This window comes from Bos indicus, chromosome 21 (assembly GCF_029378745.1).
Source record: "Bos indicus isolate NIAB-ARS_2022 breed Sahiwal x Tharparkar chromosome 21, NIAB-ARS_B.indTharparkar_mat_pri_1.0, whole genome shotgun sequence".
NCBI classification, from domain to species: domain Eukaryota; kingdom Metazoa; phylum Chordata; class Mammalia; order Artiodactyla; family Bovidae; genus Bos; species Bos indicus.
Window position 1 is genome coordinate 61,425,040 of NC_091780.1, and position 22,965 is coordinate 61,448,004.

At 34.1% G+C, this 22,965-nt stretch overlaps 1 protein-coding gene across 5 annotated transcripts in view; it reads left to right on the forward strand.

Annotated features, from left to right (window-relative positions):
* Positions 1–22,965, forward strand: part of PAPOLA (poly(A) polymerase alpha) — a 53,483-nt gene that overhangs the window by 18,548 nt on the left and 11,970 nt on the right. For all 5 annotated transcript variants that reach the window (XM_019983364.2, XM_019983365.2, XM_070775660.1 and 2 more), the window contains exons 5-17: positions 1,204–1,313; positions 1,764–1,817; positions 4,590–4,701; positions 5,351–5,440; positions 5,531–5,669; positions 7,522–7,594; positions 8,931–9,051; positions 10,003–10,087; positions 14,624–14,677; positions 15,204–15,323; positions 16,443–16,552; positions 18,960–19,081; positions 22,094–22,236. In XM_019983364.2, coding sequence (XP_019838923.1) covers positions 1,204–1,313; positions 1,764–1,817; positions 4,590–4,701; positions 5,351–5,440; positions 5,531–5,669; positions 7,522–7,594; positions 8,931–9,051; positions 10,003–10,087; positions 14,624–14,677; positions 15,204–15,323; positions 16,443–16,552; positions 18,960–19,081; positions 22,094–22,236 — 1,333 coding nt within the window. The remainder of the gene's footprint in view (positions 1–1,203; positions 1,314–1,763; positions 1,818–4,589; positions 4,702–5,350; positions 5,441–5,530; positions 5,670–7,521; positions 7,595–8,930; positions 9,052–10,002; positions 10,088–14,623; positions 14,678–15,203; positions 15,324–16,442; positions 16,553–18,959; positions 19,082–22,093; positions 22,237–22,965) is intronic.

Genomic DNA, 22,965 nt, shown 5'->3' on the forward strand with positions numbered 1-22,965 from the left:
TTTCCCCCCTGTTGGGGAGAATATTATTGAGGTCTTTTTTTTTTTTTTTTAAACTGAGCGTAGTTAGTAAGCTTTTGGTCTTAATGATCTTATTTATTCTTCAATATTCTTATGTAACAGATAGGAGTCTGAGACTTAAAGAGACAATACAACTTGAACAGTTGCTTCCAGCCATCTCCTGGCAGAGCTAGGATTCTAACTCTGGCAGTCTGAGGCTGTAGTTTTCAACCATTAACCACTACCCTCTGTTAAAACTATCTGGCAGGGGACAGTCCCTGGTGGTCCAGTGTCTAAGACTTGGCTTTCCAGTGCAGGGGATGCGGGAGCTAAGATCTCACCTGCATCCTGGCCAAAAAGACCAAAGCATAAAATAGAAACAGTATGGTAACAAATTCAGTAAAGACTTTTGGAAAAAGTTATCTGCCAGTCTAGTATTCTCTGTATTGTGGCATTATTCCTTCTCCCCATCTCCTGCTACTCTGTGCTGGAAGCAGTGCATTTGCTTTGGATGTGTCCTGTGAATTTTACGTTCTTTTCTCCCTTCATGAATACGCCAGATGTCCTGCCTTCAGAGTTAGTGCCTCAGGTATTGAGTCTTTTAGGAAAATGACCATGTTGACCTGATTTCATATTGATCTCCTCTGTTTATGACCCCAGTTACTGGTTTTGATCATCTTTTTTTGTGCTTCCTTATGTACTCAATGCTGGCCTTCTATCAAGTCCTAAATTAATAGCAACCATCTTACCATGGTCTGCCTTTTTGGATTCTTGCCGATGGTGCTTCTTGCAGTGTATAGGTCCAGTTTAGGTGCAGGTAGGAGCCTGGAAGCAGCAGTCATAATGTACAGACAGGAACTGTATGCTTTTTGTTTTCCTGATGAACATGGCTGTGACTAGTGACAACAAGATATTGGATGTATTCTTGACTAATTCCTTCTCTTACCATAAAAGTTCCCATCTGAGTCAGGTTTCTTTGACTCCCAGTTGACCTGGGCCACTGCAAATAGAAGTTGCTTTAGGAAAAAATATATCCCATCAATTAAGGTCATGTTTTTATTATACTGACTGGTAGCTTTTCTTTTTGTTTTTTTAAGGAAAGGGGTGCAGTTTAGAGGCTCATTACTGTCAAATACTGCCATGATAAGGTGCAAAATAATTTTCTTGTAATACTAATTAGTAGTTGGGGCTTAATTTTTTTTCTAGGTGCTGATATTGATGCATTGTGTGTTGCACCAAGACATGTTGATCGAAGTGATTTTTTCACCTCATTCTATGATAAGTTGAAATTACAGGAAGAAGTAAAAGATTTAAGAGTACGTAAATGTTCTGGGTGAAAGGGGAGGAGTTAAAAAAGTCAGTTTAGTCAGTTGTGTGAGTTTTTTATGGTGTAGCCATCAACTTTATTGAACTCTTGTAATTTGCCAGACCTTTTTAAGCTTAAGATAATACATGCTTGTATTTTATTCTTTACAGCAGTCTAAAAATCATAAATCTGTAATCTCATGTACAGAGTAGGAAATGAGGCTAAGCAACTTGGCCACCATCATATATCATAGTAGCAGAGATCAAGGGTTTGAACCAAGGCTTGTCTGATTTAGGATTCTAGTGTCTTAAAGTATTTATTGAGAACCTAGTTTGTGTCAGTCATTATGGTAAATTATATTTAAACAGTTTTAAGTATTGCATTTATTTAAGTGTACTAAAACTAGTATAATTCTAATGTATAGTTTCAGAGACACTAAACTTACTTAATTTTCTCACAGGCTGTTGAAGAGGCATTTGTACCAGTTATCAAACTGTGTTTTGATGGGATAGAGGTAAGGTTCAAATAGACAGTTCTTACTATTGTAATTTTGATAGATACAGGTTAAAAACTTGATTTATTTCAGAGTTTTGTAATTGGTGAGATGGTGTGATATTAATAAGAATTTTTTTAATGGAAATGGTAACCTGTTCTTTTTAGTCTTTTTTAAAAAAAGAGACTTGTGAAACTAGAAGTTAAAATACAGACAAAAATGTACTGACTTTGAAATGCTGCTGCAGAACAGTTTCCTTGATAGGTTTTCCATATGCAGATTCTGTGTACTTTTAATCTCACTAAGGCAGTCCATGGGTCACAGAGCCATGACTGAGCTACTGAACTGAACTGAAAGCAATATAACAGTGTGTTTTTGCAAATAGAACTTTTCCTTGACTTTCATTTAAGTGAAATATGTAAGAAGTTGAGAGAAAATTGTGACCTGGTGTTATGTGTGCTGAAATGTTTTCTGATAGAGAAGGATACCTGAGCTTAGGTTCTTGAGGTGGTGTGCCGTTTTCTTTGCTGTTTTCAGCGTGTGTTGTGACAGCAGCTGCAGCAAAGCTGACAGTGCAGCAACTTCAGTATTTGTCACGTTACTTCCGCACACATGATGGTGCTGGAGCATCACTGACAGTAACTGTGGTTTTAAAGTTTTACAAACTAGAAAGATAATACTTCATTTTTGAAAAAGTGGTTTCTGTAATTGCTGCATATGGTGCCTAATATATATGACTAATAAGTTGACATAAAATGTTAAATTTGGTAAAGGATTATCAAGTTCAGGCAGTTTTGATTTACTCAAGTGAAAGTCGCTCAGTCGTGTCCGACTCTTTGCAACCCAATGGACTATACAGTCAATGGAATTCTCCAGGCCAGAATACTGGAGTGGGTAGCCTTCCCCTTCTCCAGGGGATCTTCCTGACCCAGGAGTCAAACCCAGGTCTCCTGCGTTGCAGGCGGATTCTTTACCAGCTGAGCCATACTTACTGTCAGTTTATTAAATATAAAAAACAACCTGTAACGTAGGTGATTCCTTGTTTTCCCAAGATTTTTTTTTTTTTTGGTGGAGACCCGCCTCATTGTGTAAATTTTTCAGAATGGAGACAAAAGTCAAATGGTTAGTTGAAATATTTCATGTGTTTGTTACCAGTGAGTTGCTTTTTGAGTTTACATTTTTCCCTCCTCTGAGCCTGTAGTCTTTATTGAAAGTGAAAGTGAAGTCGCTCAGTCGTGTCCGACTCTTTGCGACCCCATGGACTGTAGCCTACCGCGCTCATCCGTCCATGGGATTTTCCAAGCAAGAGTACTGAAGTGGATTGCCATTTCCTTTTCCAGAGGATCTTACAGGGATTGAATCTGGGTCTCCCCCATTGTAGGCAGACACTTTACCGCCTGAGTCACCAGGGAAGTCTGTAGTCTTTATTATTTCTGTCTAAATTGGGGGAGATACTGTATTTTGGTATCTGTATCATTGGAAAATTTAGACTATACCAAAAACTTGATTTGTGTAGTTTTTTTCCTGATCTTATAGGTAGGTGCATGTTTAAATGATTTTTCACAGTGAGCTCTTAAAGTATACCTTTTTAAAGTAGTCTTATAAAAAGACTTGTTTCTCTAGCAGCAGAGTTTGGAACCATGAAATCATGCCCTCAGGAATAATTACCAAATCTTTGCCAAATTTTCTTTTGCTTCCATCTTTCCTTGAAAAAAGGAGAAAAAAACCAATTTTGTCAGTAGCATTCTATGAATAGACCTCAAAATTAGCCAGTTTTTGTTTCTGTTAGTCAAAACTAAGTTGGAGAAATAGACTAATATTATAAATACATAAGTTCATAAATACAAGAAGCTTCCTGACATGTTTATTTGGGCCACAGTTAATCATATTAGCCTTATATTTGGGAACCTTTCAGCATATAATCAATACACAGTTCATGTATTAATGGATGGAAACTTAAACCAGTTATCTAAGTAATCCAGTATGTATGCATTTAGCAAGGATAGTGAATTTAACTTAGTAAGTATGATTAAAATGGCAGGGAACTATTTATAAAAGTTCAGTTTAGTATTACCATGTTTTAAGATCTGGTTAAAATACCTATGGTAAGAATTTTGTTTGAACTTTTGGAATTATCATGTTAACAGCTGATGAAAAGATTCTGGTTTTAAGGAGTATTAAGTGTTTTCTTTTTAAAAGAAATGTCTTTAAACTGGTTTGGAAAAGAGTAGTACATGCATATGTATAACTGAATACTTTGCTGTACAGCTGAAACTAATACAACATTGTTAATCAACTATATTCCTGTATAAAATTAAAAGTTCAAAAAACAGTTTTGACAGATATGGAATGTTAAACTTTTTTTTTCCCCCATGAGAAAGTCGTTTATTTATTTTTTTTTTTTTAATAAGAAAAAAAACTTTATTTGAAGTGTTCACAAGAATTTTAACATAGTAAACCTCAACTCAAACATTGACACACAAACAATAAAAAATATTAAAGAGTATCATCATACATCATTTTGGCAAAACAAGATGGTCCAAGTTCTTGTCACAAAACATTGCATAGTGACATTTTTCCTGTCAAATGACTAACTGGATGAAAATACCACATTTCTTTTGTGTCCTTAAGAATATGTAGGTCATTTATCGATTATTGAGTTTTGAGAAGATTCATCTACAATATATTCCTCTGAAAGCTCATAACCTGACCAATTTTGCCATCATTAACAGAGTCTAAGAGTGCTGCTACCTGCCTCTTTCCATTTATCCTTAAACTTTGTTTTTGTTTTAGATTGATATTTTGTTTGCAAGATTAGCACTGCAGACTATTCCAGAAGACTTGGACTTAAGAGATGACAGTCTGCTTAAAAATTTAGATATAAGATGTATAAGAAGTCTTAACGGTATGTAAAAGCCTACTTCCTTTTACATAATAGCAGTTTTGGTCAAATATGAAATGGCTTTCAACTCAGGTTTTGTAATGAAGCTTTTAATAGCCCTATTGATTATCTGTAGTGAGTCATATAAAACGAGCTTTTTACTTAATAGACTGCAGTGAGATATCTAGTAATTTGTTGTGCTCATCGATGTCTTGCACTATTATTTCTTTGCTCTCTGGAACTTTTAAATACTGTCTGACATTTGTACTCTGTTGCTAGAGGTTTAGGTCTCACTGTGTAACTGTTTAAGTTTTGATCCCAATAACCTTCATAACATTTTCATCTATTGCTGCATTTGAACACTTATTTTAACATTGCTTGTTAACAGTGCTCTTAAAGAACAGTTCTGAGAAACTTAAGTGGATCATGCTCTACTCAGTGTGTCTGAACTGGAAGACATTTTAATTCTGGGTTGAAAGTTTGCGATGAAGCAGAGTACAGTTCAGATTCTTTGGTTTAGGGTAGTGCTTGTAGTGCCTCTTTATTAACATTACTGATTTTAGAAGCAGATTTTTATTTAATTTGACATTAGTCTCAGAAAATTTAAAAGAAATACTCTCATTAAACCTTTGATGATATGATTTTTTTTTTTCTTTTTACTCCTATTAATCAGGTTGCAGGGTAACCGATGAAATTTTACATCTAGTACCAAACATTGACAACTTCAGGTTAACCCTGAGAGCTATCAAACTGTGGGCCAAACGTGAGTTCAGAATTTGTTGGCTAGCTTATTAAACATGTTTAAGCTTTGGTTCAACACTAACTTTTCCTTTTTGCTTTTCCCTATCAACAGGCCACAACATCTATTCCAATATATTAGGTTTCCTCGGTGGTGTTTCCTGGGCTATGCTAGTAGCAAGAACTTGCCAGCTTTATCCAAATGCAATAGCATCAACTCTTGTACATAAATTTTTCTTGGTATTTTCTAAATGGTATGTGTTTAGATTATATTAAAATAAAATTGATTGTAGACACTGAAGTTTAGTCTTATTTCTATGACATTTCTGCAGCTGGTCTCAGATTCAAATTTAAGTTCACGATGTAGCAGTGTAGATAGCCTTGGGGAGATCGTGTTGCATATAAAGTGACAAGCCTAATTCTGTTCCTTTTGCCAGCTTTCCCAGGGTAGTAAGGCAGGTCCTGTTTGTACTTCATGCGTAAACCTACTCTCCAAATAAACTCTGAATTTTAGCTGTAATGTTTGCTAAAATCCAGTGAGTTGATAGGTTGGGATATTAGTTACTTTGGATAAAACTTCCCACCTCGTTTACTCTTTGTTGTTTGTTGTTAAGTCACTTCAGTCGTGTCCGACTCTGTGTGACCCCATAGACGGCAGCCCACCAGGCTCCCCCCGTCCCTGGGATTCTCCAGGCAAGAACACTGGAGTGGGTTGCCATTTCCTTCTCCAGTGCATGAAAGTGAAAAGTGAAAGTGAAGTCGCTCAGTCGTGTCCGACTCTTCGCGACCCCATGGACTGCAGCCTACCAGGCTCCTCCTCCCATGGGATTTTCCGGGCAAGAGTACTGGAGTGGGGTGCCATCGCCTTCTCCACATTTACTCTTTGAATTCTTCTAAATCTGTAGACCGTTAGTTTCTCATGGTTGTTTGTTTTGCTTTTAGCTGCCCATTTATCTTTGGTAGAATATTAAAGATATAAATGTTTATATGGCTTTTAAGGGTAACTATAAGTGCTTGAAAAGCAGTTGATTATCCCTTTGAAATTATTAACCCAGGAAAGGTTTTTTTAAAGCTCTTCCTCATTTAAGCTTGGTCACATTTGTCAGCCATTATTTAGGTAAGATAAAAGATTGCTATTTCATATTAGTTGCTTTGACCCAACAGGTTAGAGTTCTTGGTTTTTAATCAAATTGATCTGAAAGCTTTGTCTTCCCTATTTGTGTCAACCTCTCTACCTTCTCCCTCTAAAATGGTGTTTTAGTAAGTTTTATAAAAATTAGAATTATTCAGAGATAATTTATAATTAGAGCTTTGTCACACTTTTCAGAACACACCCTGTAATTTATGGATTTGATAGCATTTAATTATATATAACCAAAATTGGTGAGAAAAATGTCAGAATTTCTCTTAATGCTGCACGTACATAGCAAATAATATTTTTAAGAAGCTAGTCTTGATACTGTGTGGTGTAGTCCATGGGTTTGCAGAGTCAGGCACCACTTAGTGAATGAACAACAACAACAATCTTGATACTAAAGGTGCCAAATGTTTTCCAGTTTTTTTGTTTTCTCTTATATAAAGACTGAAGTAGCTAACTCAACAGGACACATCTTTAAAACAGTGTGTTCACATCATTACTCATATTCATGTTAATAAACTTTAAGTCATGAGATAGAGATTATAATTATTCATACTCCTTTGCCTATAACGAATTAGCTTTTCATCCTGGGTTGTCTTTGGAGCTAGCATAAAGATAGGATTTTTGTCTTTTCATGGGAGATTCTATCCTGTTCAACTTTGAGATGAACACATCAGATTGTCTTGGGGTGGTACTTTTTAATTTGAATAGTGCTTTATCAGTTCTTTGAGAGGTAGAGAAGATGTTTGACTTAAGTCTGAGAAAGCTACCAGGTGGTTGGAGTTAATTTCATAGAAAAAAATTAATCCAAGTAGTCTTAACGTCGACAGAGGAGTAAAAAGTTATATATACCAAGAATGCAAAATGAATGAAGAAGAATCACATTCACAAATGCTGTATGTTTAGCAAAATACGTGTAGATGGTAATATCCAATAGTCTTATCAAGTGCTACAATCTTTTTAAACAGGGAATGGCCAAATCCAGTCCTATTGAAACAGCCTGAAGAATGCAATCTTAATTTGCCTGTATGGGACCCAAGGGTTAGTGTATTATTTTTTCCCCTACAAATTCGCACTGTGCAATAACAAGTAGAAGTCATCTGCATAAACTGAGGGAGACTTCCCATTCTGTTACGTATGAGTGGACATGTTCGTATCACACTTTCTTTTTAATCTCAACTAGAATTGTCCTCTGGTGTGAGAAGCATAATTATGTACCCTGGAACCACATTTAATTGTACGTAGTTTATAATATCAAAGTCACTAACAATTTATATATAGAACTACCTTGTAAGTCAAAGTTGTGTGGGCATTTGTGCTTAAAAAAATAATAATAAAAGGATACTAAAAATCCCTGTATTTTTTTTTGTTCGATCTAAATATTCTGTTAAAATTGGGTTATTGTAGGAAAACTGTTGCTTAATGTTTAATCATGACAGATAACGTCTAAGCAATACCACTTCAATTACTATGATATAATTGTAAAAATTGGTTTGGCGAAATCAGATTACAAAAGCATGGTTGGGCTGAAGAGGAGCCTCCATTCTGCTTTTTTGGAAGTTATGACCTTCACTGCTAACTCAGTTTAAATGTTAACAACATGCACTTTATTAATGGATAAAAGAAATTTAGGTTTGTAAGGCTTTCTAGGTTTATAAAATTCTGTTTATCTACACTGTTTATTTTTTCATTATAGTATCAAAAATATTTTCAGTTTTAAGCCTTGTTAATGACATCAGGTTGTATATTTTCAGGTTTTCCAAACCTCAAGACAATTTAATTTGGGAAGGATATGAATTTACAATTTTTTCTGTTAAAAAATGCCACTTTCGTCATTAGTTATATGGATTAAGATTAATAGTTATTAAATTGTTTTGTTATCTTTTAAAATGATACCAACATGGATAATGTAGTTGTACCCTGTGTTAATAAGCTACTCCTGATAAGTTAAGGGTATATTAAAGACTTAAGTTTCCAGCTTGTTTAAAATTCATTTTACACAGAACATGCTGTAATGTGACGTTTCTCAAAAATGTAATTGTGTGTGCATCCCTATTTCTGTTGTTGACAAAAGAAAAACTAAACATCAGTAGGTGCCAGTTAGAACCTTTATTTTGCTCAACAGGCTCACTGTTTTTAGTACAGTCACCAGAGTAGTCATGCCCAAGTGATTGAAACAACCCATTAGTTAAGACCAAGTCACAGTTTCTGTAAAGAATTCCTTAAAAAAAAAGTCTCTTTACATGGTTTTTCTTTCTCAACTCCAGCTATGAATGAAATAAAATTTAATCATTGGTTCAGTTTAACAAGGGGTAAAAAGTCCAAGTATCTGTTGACTATGTACTTGAAGAAACTGATTGGCTGTTGTTGTATGTAGGTAAACCCCAGTGATAGGTACCATCTTATGCCTATAATTACACCAGCATACCCACAACAGAACTCCACGTACAATGTGTCCGTTTCAACACGGATGGTCATGGTTGAGGAGTTTAAACAAGGTAAGTGTTTATCCTTATGCTCTCCTTTATACAGGAAGGATTTACATACCATTGTTCACCCAGTAATCGGGGATTCAATTAAATGGAAGAAAGCATTCACCAAAGTGGATTCTGGTGTTATTAAGTACAGATTATATTTGAGAATTAACTTGAAAAACTCAGTTTAATTTCTTTTAAGCAATTTATTCTTAATTATATATTGGAAGATTTAACATTTAAAGCTGTGTCCTTAGCTGGGCCTTTTATGATTTAGTGCCATACTATTGCCATGTGAAATTTTAAATAGTATCAGTTTCTCTCCATTGATTGACATGAGAGGCTTTTAGCAGGCTGTATACTTGGAAAAAGCTTTGAGTAGGATTTTGGCCACACTGCCCACTGTTTTAGAATAACCTCTAAACTTCTGAATCCTATGAGTATTGCTAATTTGAAGGAGTAGCTATGGTAAATGATCTTTGAGGGAAGTAGCTTGAACTGGATTGTTTAATTTGACACAAGTCAAGGAAATAGAATCAGCTGTATGACTACCAACTTCAAACTCAGATTTGTAAAGTTGTTTTTGTAGTCTAAAGGGGCTCTTCATGGGAAGATGTTACTGTCCTTTTACAGGAAATTTTTTTAGAAGGGCAGGAAAGTCTATGGAAAAAAATTTTTTTTTTCTTGGGTAACTCAAGTGCTTCAGTTTTAGGAGAGAGGCATTCTATGAGCATGGCATTTTAAAGTAATGGCAATTTTCCAGAAACCTGAATCTCAAGTTCTCCAGCTTTTTCTGTTTTTGAAAAGAGTGGACGTATGTAAGAATCTTTATGCTGTAGAGTCTGTAGACTAAAATTGCTGTTAAAATTATGATTTTAGGATTATAATGAATGCATGTGGTATGTTTAAAAGATCTTTAAAATTCTAGATTCTTAGACTGAAGCATGCAAATATTTTAATATGTTTTTAATTTAGGTCTTGCTATCACAGATGAAATTTTGCTGAGTAAGGCAGAGTGGTCCAAACTTTTTGAAGCTCCAAACTTCTTTCAAAAGTACAAGTATGTATTTTAAGGCATGTCGGACATGTTGCTCTCTTAAGTATTGATTTTAATGGTAGCATATGTGACATCTCTTGCTAGACTAATGTAGTTTGAATTTTGCTTTAAACATGTATACAAGTTTTCTTCTTGTTACAAAGGGCATACTGTTTTAGAAAACATACTATTATTTTGTCAAGGTACAGTGTAGTCCCTACAGTTTTGCTGCCTGATGTAACCGAATTTCTGCATTTGTAGCAACATCAGTTCTGAGGGTTTGCTAGTCATCACCAAAACTCTAAATCTGTATAATTTGGCAAAGGAGTGAACTGTTAAAATCTGTAGTTAATATTCTCTTCTAAGTAATTATTTTCATCCAGTTCTGGAAGCTTATTCTTAAGATTTTCTATAACACAGGCAGAGCTAATAATATGTCAATATATGTAGTCAGCAAAATGTTTGCAGTCGTTACAGCACATGATTGGCCTACCATTTCCCCTTACTGTTCATAAAGCCCCTCAAGTATTTCTACAAATATTTTCATGGACTCGCAGTGGGTGTCATATTTTTTACTAATGGTTTTAATATAATGATTTAATACTTCAGTATAGGTTAATAGCCTGATTGTGTTGGTTTTGATGAAAACTGTAAGTTATAATAAATCTGACTTTAAAAAAAAATGGACTTGCACTTTTATTTGCCCTGAGCTGAAAACTTGCCAAAGTCCCACTTAAAAAAATTTTTTTTCTTTAATGCCTGAAACTTTCCTGACCATTTGATCTTATGTTGGATTGTGTTTTGTAATAACCTAAGCAAGATTGCTTTATGCTATTTCCCCGATTAAAAATAAGAATGATGACCTTCATGATGTCTCTGTGTTTTGTTTCTGTATCTTTTGCATGAAAAAGCAATAATGGAGCCAGCTTAATTGTTGTGTTCTGGGAGCACTGCATTGTCAGTAAAAATTTTAAATAGCGTAACATTGAATGTTCTTGTTTACTATTCCCCATAAGTTGTGCTTTTCCATTTGGCGGACAAGTTTGCATCGTTTTTTATTTTAACCACTGTTGAGCAAGTACCTTTGAACATTTAAACTAATAAACATATTTTGATACTTTAAAAACTGGCATGAGAGAGCACATGATTACTTGTAAAGAGAATAAAGAAACTGATCTTGTAGAAGTATCAGCATCTCTTAATCCCTGAAACTCCAAGATGAAGCTAGATAGATTCTTCTTTTTGTCCCATTTTCTTGTAGGAATGAGAAGTGGGTAGAATGAAGTTCTTCTAAGTACGTACTTAAGTGGTTTCTTTCTCTTTTTTCACTTTAAGAAAGGTTAGTGTTGAAGCTGAACAAATCTTGATATTGTCATCTATTTAAATTTGTATTACTAGAACTTGGAAGGGGGTGTGTGTGTGTGTGTGTGTGTGTTTTGACACTTGTTTAATCTTTCCTTTAAAACTTTTAGGTTATCCTTCAAAACGTGTGCCAAATAGTACATGTAAGGTGTGGTCTGTTGACTGATTATCTTTACTGAATTCTCTTGGAACAAATTATTTTAGGTTATTAAAAGCAACTTGAAACATAGAAATGAGGATGCAGCAACAAATAGAGGAAATTGTATCAGATAATTTCAGCTGTGAGTCCTGGGAAAAAAGATTTGAAAAAATGACAACAAGCAGCTGATTTTACCTATACCAAATTCACTTATGTCTTAATTTTTCTCAAAAATTTTCCTCTTAAAAAATTCGTAATTGTTATCATTAGACTGAGTATTCCCAGGTTTGAATTTTTCTTTTACTATATTATATGAAATACTCCAAAGATTAGCTGTTCAACTGAATTGAACCGCTTAGTTTTTTCTTGTCAAAGTTGGTTAAGCTTATTCAAGTATATCCTGAAAGTGTTGTGTTTGTTATGTATAGGATTCTAAGTCATCTGTGGTCTACCTGCCTACCTTTCTTGCAAGGGAGAAAACCAGGAAGGAAATTTTCAGTTGTCTTAGAAAGCTTGTGGAAAAGGGATAACGTTGCCTTGTGGAATTTTACAGTCTTAAGAAAATACTTTTCATGTTCTACCGTTAAAGATACTCAAGCTGACATAAGTAACCAGCAGTAAAGTAAATCACTATTGACATAGGAAGTGTGAAGACTTACTTCAGATGTTCAGTTTCCTTAGGAAACAAGGAAGGAAAGGTATTAGGGGAAAAAAACTAAATGTTCTCATGAATAAGACTAATAATTTATCATTTCAAGGAGTCTGTATGTATAGAATAATTTAGCCTCAGAACGTGTTAAAAGCTTTAAGAGCAATGAACTCTATAATTTCTTGAACCTGAGTTACTTGAAGATGGAACTGCAAGGATTTTTGCTAAAGAGAGAAATTAGATTTTCGGTATAATGTCTGGAGTTGTTACCTACCCAGGGAAAATGTTCATGTGATGAAATGGCCAGGAAACCTACCTAAAAAAATGCTTTTGGGGGGGTGAATAGTTGTGAGGTAATAAGAACAACTAAATTAAGTGTTTTTAAAGAGGTTTTAATTCAGTATGTGGTAGGTTTTTATAGTTAGGTTTTAATTGAAAACTGATAATCTTTAAATCTGGGGAGAAGTTAATCATTTTTGCATTTTTCCATTTTAGTACCTGAAGCACAATCATGACATTGTGAAATAGAGGATAGTATTTTTTGAAGCAGCAACAAAATTAAATATAGTCTAAGTTTGGAGCTATTTTTAGTCTCTGTGCTCTGATAGGAAACTTATTAATGGCAGATTATTTCTATTACTGTGTTTTATATCTCCCACTTCATATTTGCTTAAATGTGGCTGAGTCAAGAACATTTAACTTCAGCGTACATACTTGGTGGTTTAACACTTTCAGCTATATTTAAACAGATGCCTTTATTGTAAACCATGTGCAGAGTAGACCCCTCCCCTGCCCTGGCCCATTGGCTTTCAGTAAGAACCAAAGTTGAACTCTCTAAGCTTTAGAACTTTAAACTTTTAATTGCCAACAAGATTATGTTCAAGTGAACTTTATATTTTGCCATAAATAGAAAACACTGTGTATCATTTAAGCTTTTGTTAAAGACTCAGATGGTCATTAAGAGCGTCTATTTCACTAGTGTGGTGCTAGAGTGATTTGGAGATCTGAGTTTTGTCCTAATAGGTGAACCCGGACAACTTTGTCTTCTTGAGTTTTTGTGTGCATGCCTGCTTTTTATACTTTGTCTTCTCCTGTTACAAGTTGTTATACTTTTCAATTTTTCTCCATACCCCTGCCTCCCCGCCACCCCCGCCCCCCTCCATAAAGTTTGTTGTCCATTCTCAAACTCCCAGGAAACGAACTCAGGTTACTGAGCTTATTAGGGTTTTGTTTGACTTACAAGAGCATGTAGGGCCCTAAGAGAATTTTCTGTATACGTAAAATGCATGAGCTCTTAGTGCTTTTATGTGACTTTTGACTTCTATTTATTTGGGCCATCTGTGTGTGTTTCGTATGTTTGGTTTGCTCTAAATAATTGCTGAACAAATTAAACTGGTGAAGGAAAGAAAGTATTGGTCTCTGGAGTTGGACTGCATATTTACTTTTCTCTCTGCATGTTTTCATATTTATGTGTATTATCTCTGTTAACCTTAAGTTTCTACATCAAGTTTATTTAAAATTGTGGTCATACTCTTGACTTTTCCAACTAGTATCTGGATTCAGTAATGATGTCAGTTTGCTTTTTGAGGTAAAGTTTCTGGTGAGAAGTTTAACTTCTGTCACCATTTTAATGGATTTTGTAGAAAAGTACATTGAATTGAATTTTCTTTTTTTTCAGTCTTATGAAGTTGAGTTATACTTTAGATTTAAATAGTTTGTTTCAAAAACATTTGAAAATAGATACTTGGTCATGATCATGTTTTCTGAAATGAAAACTTGATTTTGTTCCAATTTGAATGGTATTGAATTCCACATAGAAATCATATTACTTTGTTACTCTCATGTTAATGATGTCTGCTTCTTTGTTATAGAAATTCATAGTGTTGTTTGAAAAAAATGATGAGGCATGACTTAAGTATTGTTTACTTTTTGCTACCTTTTAATTTGAATTAAAAAGCATAATGTATTGGATACTATTTTTGAAATTATTGATGTAGTGTGTGTATATTTAGTGATCCTGCTTTTGTGGCTAAAGCCTTGGTGCTTTATTTCCATCAAAGCAATTTTGCTTTAATGGGTTATATTTTAGTGAGGTGGCTCTTTAAAGATAAGGCACTCCACTAGAATCATTGAACCAAATTATCAGTGATGTTTAGTCAATGTTTTTGAATTAAGCTGTTTTGGGGGTAATTTTTCGTAAAATTACTTTCTTTTACAGAAGAATTAAACTTGCCCAGTAGTTGCTAAACTTGTGGAATTTAGTGTTTATGATTTTATGTGCAAACTGAAATTGCAATTCTCTCTTGCTGAATTGATCTATAACTGTCACAAAGCTTATTACATTATGGTGTTAATATCCAGCACAAAGCACTTAAATGAAATAAATAGCATGTTGTCTTTATCTTCAAAGGCATTATATTGTACTTCTAGCAAGTGCACCAACTGAAAAACAACGCCTAGAATGGTGAGTAAAAGACTTTACAAAACAAAAAAAATACTTCAGAACGAATCAGATAGCCCCAGAACACAGTAGGAGATGGAAGTCCTTAAAACATCAAGTTTGATTTTGTTCATAAATACAGCTTTACTACTTAAATGGAAGTTTTAATGGAAGTATAGAAATTTGGAGATCCATATACAACTTTTTTTTTTTTTCTTATAGAGATCCATGTATTATTTCTTAACTGTATTTAAAGTGCTTTCTTTTAGTTTACTGATTTTTGTCTGTAAATATTTCTGGGGATGTCTTTTGTAACCTTCCTTGTTTGAAATGTGACTTGATTTGCTTCTTGCGGTTTTTACTTCATTATTTTTGAGCTAGAACATAAGGTTTTAATTTTATCTATGGGAGTTGAGACATTTGAACTGCCCTCGTGTATTCAAGTTATCTTCATATTATAGCTTTATACAAACTTACTTGACTTTGTGCATTTTGTTTTATTTTTTAATTAAAAAATAATTTCCATTAATAATGAGTGACATTTGTTCAGGGTGGGCTTGGTGGAATCAAAAATCCGAATCCTGGTTGGAAGTTTGGAGAAGAATGAGTTTATTACACTGGCTCATGTGAATCCCCAGTCATTTCCAGCACCCAAAGAAAATCCCGACAAGTAAGCAATTCTTTAAAATCTGGATTCCCCATCTTTTCAGCTTTTGCTCATGGAAGTTTTATAGGCAGTTTTTAATAACTCGAGTCACTATTCTTTTGAGCACATCAGGGTCAGACCAGTGAGTTCCAGTTCTTCACTTTAGCAATATACCTTCTCCCCTTTTTGTAGAGTGGTTTTTAGAATAGCTGCTGTATCAAACATCAATCTTTGCTTTTTTATTTTTTTTACAAAGAGAAAATGCTTTGATTTGACCTTGCAAAAATTTGCTTTGTGGTGGATTCTGGGAATTTAAAAACATAAGTTACTAAAAGCTGCCTCACTTTATTTTAAGAATCTTTTATAGGTCAATTTCCAGTTTGATTGTTGCAGTTTTATTAAGCATATGAAATTCTGCTTTGCCTATAACCACTTTATTTGGTGGGCGAGGGAAGTTTTAATAGCTTTTTTTTCAAGATATAGTACTAAAGATTGAAAAATATTGGTAAATAGATCACTTAAGTTGGTGGTGTAATAGAATAGCTATTACTGTTTTTATAGATGAATTTCTTTTGCATTCATGTAAAAGAGTTGCCATTTGAGTTTTTTATACATTTTTTTTGTTGCTGCAATCTTAATCATTAAAAAGACTGATCCGTTCAATAGATGTATCATTAAATGTTCAAAAGTAGCTGAATCACCCATTATTCTTGTTGTTATGCTGTGGTCAGACTTCATGCTACCTTTTCAGTTGAGTTTTAAAAGTTTCAGGAATTATATATTAAGGTCTAGTTAAATTTTTATATCTAGACTAGTTTTGTTTCAGATTTTTCTAAAATGTCATTAATTTATGTAACTTTCTTGGAAGTGCCTTTGGTACTTTTGATCATTAAAAACACTGGCTGTTAGTACATAGATAATGAAGAGGATATTTGTCGTAGGACTCCAGTTTTTTATAAAACAGTAGAAATACAGAGGGCAGATGTAGAGGAGGAATTTGAGTTTTGATGGAATTTGGTTTATAACTTAGTTTGCTTGTGTATTTGTATTCTGAGTTTTTCCATGTACATTGGGTTGTGAAGCACATTGATAACTGTTTTCATGAAATCCTTATAAATTATTATAATACTCTTTATTTTACAGGGAAGAATTTCGCACGATGTGGGTGATTGGGTTAGTGTTTAAAAAAACAGAAAACTCTGAAAATCTCAGTGTTGATCTCACCTATGATATTCAGTCTTTCACAGATACAGGTATATTTCTCCTTGGATAATCAAAACATATACTTGCATATTTGAATCATCTTCATGTATACCATAGTAGAATTTGTAATAACTTGGGAATTTGTAATTACTTGGGAATATTTTACAGTGATCATCAAAATAACCTTAATATTTTTGGATTAGGTATTAGTTTCAGTAATGTCTAATATATTAAATAATTTTTTTCTTTTGTGGTATACCTAAAATTAAACAGTTGAACCACTTTAAGTTGTGTGTGATTACTTTATGAAATTAGAAATAGCCTGGGTATTTGATTCTCTTAAAAGACTGAGTCTGTGTCTGATTGCCTTAATAGTCCTGAACCTTAGAAAATTTTGGAGCTAAACTTTGGTGAAATGAGGTTATTTATCCTGTGAATTATAGACTCAAGTTTTAATTCATGAATGTGCTTAGTCGCTCAGTTGTGTCCGACTCTGCGGCCCCGTGGCCTATAGCCCTCTAGGCTCTGCCCATGAGGAATCTCTAGGCAAGAATACTGGAGTGGTTGCCGTTTCCTTCTCCAGTTCATGACTAGGGAATACAGTATGAGTTACATTTTGGATTGACCTGAGATACAAGGTAGTATGGTTTAACTAAAACCTTACTACTAGAAGTAGTTAGCAGAAGCTAAGGCTCTACAGAAGTAACAAATCATGTAGAGATACTTGGACTAGAAAATTTATTTTGTGCATTATACCTTGTTGAACTGCTTATCACACTTTGTACTTATGCTCCATCAAGATTTTATAGCATATTAAAGAAATATTGGGGAAAGAAATATTTGGTTGTCCTGTATCTTGAAACATTTTAATGGAATACTTTGTGGGATTTTCTGACAAAACAAATGTAACATGTTGAAAGCTCAAGTTCTTGCCCATGTCTCCTTTAGCATTAAATCTTTTTAATCTCAGGTGAGAAATGAGATCTGGCAGCTGTGAATTTACAGTTGCTCAAGTTAGAAATCTTACAGTCTTTGAATCCTGTTTTCCCCATACTTGGTATTAATCTATTAAAAAAAAAAAAATCTTGTCCCTATTTTCAGAGTACATTGAGATTCTTGGTACTATTTGCTATTTCTCCTGCTTTTACCCAAGCCTCTTATCACTGGTCTTTTGGATCACTGCCATTGTTGTAATTTTCTTATTCTGCCCTTCATCTGTTCTCAGTCAGCATCCAGATGATACTAAGCTAAATCATGTCTCACCTACTAAAAGCGTACCCATCTCCCTCTGAATCAGTCCATATCCTTACTGTGGTTTGCAAGCCTTTATGTGACCTAGTCTTCCCATTATGACTTTGACCTCATTTCTTTGTAATTGTGTACACATATATATAATTTCTTTATATATAAAACTTATAATAAGTTCAGAATCCTTTATCCATGTGTCTTGAGGTCAGGAAAGTAATAAAGTAATATTTCCAGTGGGGAGCAACATTCTATAGTCAAAGACAGTAATATTTCTATATAATATTTACATACAGTATAGGTACAAATAGTTCAGATCAGAATTTGTCTTTGGGGACTTTAGGATTACAGATAAGGGCTTATGGATCTTCTACTTTCCCTTCTCCCCATGGCCTTTTTGTCATTCCTCAAACATCCCAAGCATGCTCAGGACCTTTTGTTCTTAGTGTTTGCGCTTCCTAGAAAGGATCCCACAGAGTACTCTGAGCTTATTTACCAACTTTCATGTGAGTCTCCACTCACATGTAATCTGTTTCCCTGCTAAGCTTCCTGTCTTCTTCCCCTACTCAGTTTTTTCCTCCATAGCACTTATCACCCATCTGATATGAAATATACATTATATTTTATTCTCCACTAGAATGAAGTTTGAGGTTTTTTTGGTCTCTTATTTCCTGCTATATTCCCCATGTCAAGAACATATGATATTTTCCATTTGGGTACCTTCTGACTTTTGTTTTGTTGCAGTTGTTACATACTTGGTCTAGAATTTTATATATTGCTAGCATAAATAGAATCCCAGGGATGGGGGAGCCTGGTGGGCTGTCGTCTCTGGGGTTGCACAGAGTCGGACACGACTTAAGCGACTTAGCAGCAGCAGCGGCAGCATAAATAAGTATGAATTTAAGAAACCCCTTTTCCCCAATTGTCACTCCTTGAGGAGTTAACTCTTATTACTCTAAGAGTTAATACACTGGAAGAATTAATATAGTCTCTTTTTATTCATTATGTATACCTTGTGGTAAAAGACATTTATTAGAGTTTGCTCAGGCAATGAATTATGTCAGATCAGAGATGACATTTTGACCAGATAATTTTACTGATAGGCAGTATTAACGAAGAACGGGTTCCTACTTGAGAATAGCTTCTCCTGAATGAGTTTAACTGCCTTTATTGCATGTTCTTTTGCTTGTAACAATTTCCTAATTTGTATAGTTTATAGGCAAGCAATAAACAGCAAGATGTTTGAGGTGGACATGAAAATTGCTGCGATGCATGTAAAAAGAAAGCAACTCCATCAACTACTGCCTAGTCATGTGCTTCAGAAAAAGAAAAAGGTAAATTTAGAAAGTACTTAGAAGGCATTACTAATCAGTGTTTTATGTGTCCAGCCTATCAGTATTTCAGAATTTAGGCTCAGTCAGTAAGTTGTATTTGAAATATAGATCACAGCATTTTGAAAATCTCTTATATGGGGAAATTACGTTACGTGAAACTTTGCTCCTAATCAGTTTCTTTCACATAACTTCCTTTAGACTTCAGATTAGTTGAAGTACTTCACAGCATTATTTTATATATATATTTGTGTTCTCTTCAGAAATCTCTTCTTCTTATCAATTTAACATCACACATTAGTATGTACTTTCCTTTGAAAAGTAAAGAAAGTTAAATTACATAATATGTAGATCAAGTAAATTATATGACTTTTTAAATGAAAATGATTGTATTTTATAAGAATTACACGTGTGTATTATTTAAAAATTAGAAGTTATTATAAGATGACTGGCAGTGGTAACCAGATGTAATGTTTTGTAGTATGTTCTTCTGTTGTTGATGCTTCCTGTTGGATAACTTTTGTTAGCCATGTTTTTCTTATTTGGATTTATTATAGTTATTAAAATTTTAGTGCAGAAATAACGTTTTTACTTTAAGTGGTTTCCAAAGTGTCTTATTTTTAAAATGAAATACAGCAGTGAAAATACGTGAGCTCGAGGTACATATGTTGGGTTAAAAGTACAGATATTCACATATATATATATATATATATATATATATATATATATATATATATATATATATATATATATAGGTTTGCAATATATTTTTTAAGATACAATACAAAATAAAAGGATGTGTTAGAGGATAAGGACTGTTGCGTTCCGGATGGTGGTTTATTATCTGGGCCTGGGATTGGGAAGAAAGGAATGAAATTACACACAGTTCAAGTTCAGGTTCCACTGCCTCCTAGCTGTGAGACTTGGGCAAGTTGTGTATAAATATCATGTTCTTGATTTGCCTTAGAACTGTGGTAATTTTACCTACCTTATTATGTAATCTGTGAGGATAAAATGTACCTAAACCTGTAAAACTAGTAATCCTCAGATTTGTTTCTGTTACCACCACCATCATCATCATTCATAACATAGAGGTACTATTTTTTTAGGTGTAAAATGCATAAAAGTATATTTCATTTTTTAAAATAGCATTATATTAAAGCCTTTCTACACACTTATTTATTACTTCTCATGAATTATCAAATCTAGAACATGACAAAATGTATTTCCTATTATTGAGCTTATTATTTTTTTCATAAAGTTAGCATATAATTTATCATTAAATTATTTAATTTTTAAAATAAAAGTTTGTCTTCTGATTGTACCTTGGTGTCACATTATTGATGGGTTTAAGCAACTATACTTGCATGTGTGTTTACTGCATACGAAAATATATAAACATTTTATGTGTTTTTAGAAATGAATGTGCATTATTAGATTATGTTCTTCCATGCTTAGCCATTTTAGTGAAATAGAAATATTTATAAAGGAGGTAATTAGGTTTTCCTGAACCTTTAAAAACTGAATTAAAACCTTTAATTCAGATTAAAGACTTTTAGAATTCCTGTTTACATGGCAGTGTTATATTTGGAACAACTAGATTGTAATTAAAGTAAATTAATTTTTTATTCTATTACTTAAGATAGTACCTAGATAAAATCTTCTAGATTATAAAATGTATCATTAGTGATCAGACATTTATTTTGTCCAAAAATTGTATCACATAGAGTTTAACCATAATCTCACTGCCGATTTCACCTGTCTCAATATTTTAGTGTATATCTATACAGACTCTTAGTGCATGTATGTAACCACAGATCATGTGCATTTTTTAAGAGGTTTTTAATGATACCTACTCTTTTGTGACCTGCTTTTTCGGGGTGCTTTCAATTTTGTGACCATTTATCCAGATTATATTACAAATACTAAGTGTCTGGTTGGTATTTCTTTGATGATGGTTAAATCTCATCTTCCCCACTTGGTCATTATTGATCTATAATATACACAAGTGGTATCTCTGAGGCATTCACTCTAGGTTATCTTGTCATTTGGGAATTGGAGTGGTATACATGCATTGGACACACACACAGGCACGTACATACATATGGGGTATGGGTTTTTTTTAATAATGCAAATTACTTCCATTAAAATGTTTCTGTAGGTGAGTGAACACAAACTAAAAGTGTTCTGAAAAAAATGAAATGAATTTGATGTTATGATAGTGCTGATTGCAGAAACAGAAACTTTAAGTTAATTTAAAATCAACTTTTATCCCTTAGTACTGTTTATAGCTTTTTAGCTTTTGGTTTTCCTGCAATGAGTAACTGTTTTTGAGTACTTTGTTAAGAGTCAGGACCAACATTTGGATTTACATGTGGTCATTAAGTTTTCAGGAAATTATTTTTGGTTTTATTTTAACAGGATAATTTATACTATTAAATATACCATGTTAAAATCCTAAGTTGCAGATAGAGCTTTGGCAATCTCTTGCTTTTCAGAGAGGCTTGTACAAATAACTAGGAATAGGCACTGAACTGTACTACTTGATAATTTTTTAAAGAATCAACACATTTTTTATCTTTGTTGTAGAACAATTTGAACTCTATAAACAAAAAATTACTTCTAATCCCACTAACCAGAGATATTCATTGTTGCTATCATCTTTTACTGTTGACGTGTGTGTGTTTATAGTCCTATGACTTAAGTTACCTGTATTTTCATATTAAAGTCCTTTTTAATTTGAGGTGTGTCTTACATGGTGTGTATGTTTAATATATATCATTCCTCCTCCCCCCCACCCCCCAAGGAACTGTAGTTAAATCGAGGACCCCAAGAAGTCAAAGTATGTGTCCCAAATCTGCCTTTTATATTTTGGCATGACACTTCTGGTTATCCTAACCTTATTGATTTGTGCTTTTCAGTAGAAGTCACTTATCTGTTAAGTAAAAGATGTTCCTGTTTCAGAGATCTGGATAACATAAAGGTATAATTGACTAAATACTGTATTAATTGCAGCATTCAACAGAAGGCGTCAAGTTGACACCTCTGAATGATAGCAGCCTCGACTTGTCTATGGACAGTGACAACAGCATGTCTGTGCCTTCACCTACTAGTGCTATGAAGACCAGTCCGTTGAACAGTTCTGGCAGCTCTCAGGGGTAAGGAAAAAGGGAAAGGAAGTGGAGTGACTGTTTGAATAACCAGTTTCTTAAGTTGAAATACCTACTGCCTGTGGTGAACTACACGGTGTGCTAAGGAGAACCAGAAAGAGGGACGCAATCACATTTCTGTCCTGGAGATGCTTATCACCTATGTAGCAGGGAGTAAATATCTGAAAATACTGGAGATCTTCCAGAGAAGATTTGTGTGCGCTTTTTTTAGTGGAAATTTCTTTTGAAGAATTGTCTCTTTAAGAGCATGTAAAGCAGCTTCCCTGATAGCTCAGTTGGTAAAGAATCCTCCGCAATGCAGGAGACCCCGGTTCAATTCCTGGATCGGGAAGATCCCCTTAGAGAAGGGAATGGCTGCCAACTCCAGTATTTTGGGGCTTCCCTCTTGGCTTAGCTGGTAAAGAATCTGCCTGCAATTCGGGAGACCTGGGTTCGATCCCTGGGTTGGGAAGATCCCCTTGGAGAACAGAACGGCTGCCCACTCCAGTATTCTGGCCTGGAGAATTCCATGGACTGTATAGTCCATGGGGTCGCAAAGGGTCAGACATGACTGAGCATCTTTCACAAAGCAGCTGAACATTTTTATCTTGAAGAAAAAACATGGCTGTGGTGGCAAAAATTAGAGCGAAAAAGCCATATTTATGTTTAACTTCTGTGAATCTTCATAGTGTATCATTGCAGATTTTTTTTTAATGGCTATACTACTGTATTTTCAAA